General features: G+C 69.8%; 2 protein-coding genes across 2 annotated transcripts in view; one reads left to right on the forward strand and one right to left on the reverse strand.

Annotated features, from left to right (window-relative positions):
* Positions 1-47: 47 nt before the first annotated feature.
* Positions 48-527, reverse strand: MNEG_8303 (hypothetical protein; the record flags this gene model as incomplete). The annotated part of the gene is made up of 1 exon (XM_014043221.1): positions 48-527. A coding segment is annotated over one exon (480 nt), but the record flags the coding sequence as incomplete, so codon positions are not given.
* Positions 528-1,217: 690 nt separating this feature from the next.
* Positions 1,218-3,316, forward strand: part of MNEG_8304 (hypothetical protein) — a gene marked incomplete at both ends in the record, with an annotated part of 4,579 nt that continues 2,480 nt past the window's right edge. The window contains 4 exons of the mRNA XM_014043222.1: positions 1,218-1,317; positions 1,642-1,892; positions 2,129-2,266; positions 2,430-3,224. Coding sequence (XP_013898676.1) covers positions 1,218-1,317; positions 1,642-1,892; positions 2,129-2,266; positions 2,430-3,224 — 1,284 coding nt within the window. The remainder of the gene's footprint in view (positions 1,318-1,641; positions 1,893-2,128; positions 2,267-2,429; positions 3,225-3,316) is intronic.

Genomic DNA, 3,316 nt, shown 5'->3' on the forward strand with positions numbered 1-3,316 from the left:
CCGCCGCGCTGCGCGCCCGGCGGCGGCGTGGCCGCGGGCCCGGCCACGCCGCGCGTGCGGCGGGCCGACGGCGTTGCGCCCGACTCCTCCTCGCCGCCCTCGTCGCCGCCGCCCTCCCCCTCCTCCTCGGCTTCCTCCTCGTCCTCCTCCTCCTCTTCCTCGCCGTCCTCCTCCTCTGCCTCCTCGTCTTCGGCTTCATCATCATCGTCATCAGCGCCGCTGCTGACAGCCTCCTCCTCGTCCGCCTCAGCATCAGCATCAGCCCCGGCCTCCTCCCCGCCGGGCGGCGCCTCAGATTGGTCGCGCTCCAAAGCAGGGGTCGCCTCGAGCGCGGCGGTCTGCTCCCCTGCGTCGCCGCCCTGCGATGCGCGCGTCCGCCGCTGGCCGGCGGCGGCCGCAGCGCCGCCGCCGCTGGCCCTCCGGCCACCGCGGGCGCCGCCGGAGCTGGTGCTGGCGCCGCCGTCGGTGGGCGCACCCTTTGCCTTGGCGGGCGGCGTCTGCTGCGTCTGCCGAGTTGGGCGCCCCATTTCAACCGGTCAGCCGCCCCCCCAAGAAGCCGAACGGCGGAGCGGTCCTCGCCTGTCAGTATTGGTGCGGGGCCAGGTGGGCAGTGATTAGGGCGATAGCAGCATGTCAGGAAGGTAAGGGGGAGCGCCGCTGCTGCAGGGGGCACCGCGCTGAACGTGCGGCATCGCCTCTGGCACTGTGCCAACAGCAGAGCACGCATGCTCCCCGCAGCGCCGCCGCTGCTTTTGCCCTGAATGATGCGCTGCCCGGCCTGGCAGCTTGCACAATGCTGGATAACAAATCATTCAACCGATACCAAGGCAGCCCGCCGGCCGCGGGGCCCGGGGTGGCGCGTGGCAAGCAAGCAACGAGCCATATTTCCGCAGGGGCTTTGGCTCGGCCAACGCGCTGCGAGCTGGGGCCTACTCCTCCGCTATGGTTCACCTTACTATTAATCTATCATATCCAAGGACTCTCCTGCCACAAAGACTCGGCGAATCACTGGAGATCGTGCTCTGGCTGGTGTGCGCTCTGCAACGCTTATATGTGTGCAAGTAAGCATATGCACCAACCTTCCGCTATGACCACACTCCCACAATAAGTACTCACACCGAAGGCGTGCGGGCAGACTCGCAACTGAAGCTTTAGATCACCCCGTATCGAGAGTTTGCAGCCACAAGCATGGTTTACGAAAGTTCTTCTGTGTAGGAATGACTAACATGGTCAGTCACGTTCAGGCTGAAAGCCTGAGAAGCCATGATCGCGCGCTTCGGCTGCGCGCCCTCAAAGCCCTCAAGAACGAGATTATCGGTATGGAAGAACCACATCAAATACATTGTATCGCGCGCTGGCCTGTCGGAGCGCCTTTTGAAGCATTGGCTAGACCCACACTAATGCAGCACGCGTGTGCACGCTTGCATGGCGCCCCCCTGTCCTGCGATGTGAGGCACCCTGGGCCAGCCCTGTGCACTCACACCGCATCCTGTCACCCATGCGGCTCGCCGTTGGCACGCACGACCACCCCCATGGGCCCATGTCAGCGCAACCGCCGCAGTGCGCGTGCGCGCACATGCGAATGCACCCTCTCGTCATGCTCGCCCCCCCCCGCCTCCCGTGCCCCCTGCACCCTCTCAGGCAGCAAATCCAAAAAGATCCAGCTGCTCAGCCTGCTGCCAGAGGTAGTCGCCCTAGCCAACAAGAGCGACGGCGACCGGGAGGAGCTTATCCAATCTGCAGCGACGCTCGGCAGCTTTGCGTATGGCGTCGACGACGGCGTCCGCGCGGTGGTCGCGCAGGGCGCCGTGCAGACGCTGCTGCGCGCGCTGGGCAGCGCCGACGAGGCGGTCGTGGAGGCGGCGGCGCGGTCGCTGAAGCTCATTTATCGGGTGGGTGAGGTTGGCGGGTTTGGACGTGCACACACACAATGGCGGCTCCACCAGTGCAAGTAGGGGCGCTCTGCAAGTGAACACCTGCAGGCTGCAGGCGGCTGCATTCTGCGCTGATGCTGGATGCTGTTTGCTCTCGCACCATGGGTGCGTGCCGCGCACCAGCATCCTTTGCACCAGCCTGGTGCTGGCAGCTCCGCAATCGGTGCACCTTGCCTCTCCTGCGCTGCCCGCAGTCGCCGCTGGCGCCACACGACCCGCTGCTGCAGCCGCCAGCGCTGCGCGCGCTGGGGGCGCTGCTGGGCGGCGCCAAGCCGCACCTGTCGGAGGTCGCGGCCAGCATCCTGGCGCGGTGCTGCGCGACGCCTGATGAGGTGGGCAAGCAGCGCCAGCTCGCGTTTGCAGCTGCCGCGCTCGGCACGCCGGGCGCCGCCCAGCGCTCGGCGGTGCTGCCTTGACAAGGACATGCGACATGCGCCGGTTTGCCGTCGACTGCCGATCCTTTCATCGTCGTCCCCGCACGTGCTGCCGTCGCAGTGCGCCGCTGTTGCTGACGCTGGCGTCGTGCCGGCCCTCCTTGAGATGTTGGCGTCGCCGCGCCTCAGCACTCGCCAGTCCGCGCTCGAGGCGCTCGCCGCCCTGGTCGCCGGCAGCGGCAGCGCGGGTGGCCTGCCGCCGGCTGCCGCACGGCGCGGCGCTCGCGCGCGCAGCAGCGCCGGCGCGGCGGCGGCGGCGCCGCCGCCGCCGCCGCCGCCGCAGCTGCTGCTCCTGTTGGAGGCGCTGTCCCCAGGGATCTCGGAGAGCCAGTCGGACGAGGCCCTGCCGAAGCAGCAGGCGCAGCCGCTGCGCAAGGAGCCGCAGCAGCAGGCGGAGTTGCTGGGCCAGCTGCTGGCGCTGGCGCGCGAGAGCCCGGGCCCCTCGACGCGCTACGGGGTGGCGGTGGTCGTCGCGGGCCTGCTCAAGGCCGCCGCCGCGCAGCAGGAGGCGGCGGCGGAGCCGGGGGACGCGCGGCGGGCGCGGGAGCTGCAGGTCGAGCAGCTGCGCCTGGCATCGCGCGTGGTACTGCCGGGGCTGGTGAAGCTGCTGCAGCAGGCCGCGTCGTGGCTCGACGGCGGCGCGGCGGGCGACAACGGCGCCGGTCGGGGCAGCGGCGGCGCCGCTCCGGCGGCGGCAGCGGCCCAGCAGCAGCTCAAGCAGCAGCACGATGCGGCAGCGTGGCTTGGGGACAGCGGCAGCAGCGGGAGCAGCGGCGTTGGTTGTGTGGCGGGCGTGCTGGCGGACCTGATGGCGGATGATGCAGAGCTCATCAAGGCGGCGCTGGACGCGGACGCCGTGAAGCTGCTGTGCAGCTGCCTGGCGGCAACGCCCGCGCCGCAGCCGGCACCAGGTAGCGGCGGCGGCGGCGGCGGCGAGGGGACCAAGGG

Source organism: Monoraphidium neglectum (genome assembly GCF_000611645.1).
Source record: "Monoraphidium neglectum strain SAG 48.87 unplaced genomic scaffold scaffold01562, whole genome shotgun sequence".
NCBI lineage: Eukaryota > Viridiplantae > Chlorophyta > Chlorophyceae > Sphaeropleales > Selenastraceae > Monoraphidium > Monoraphidium neglectum.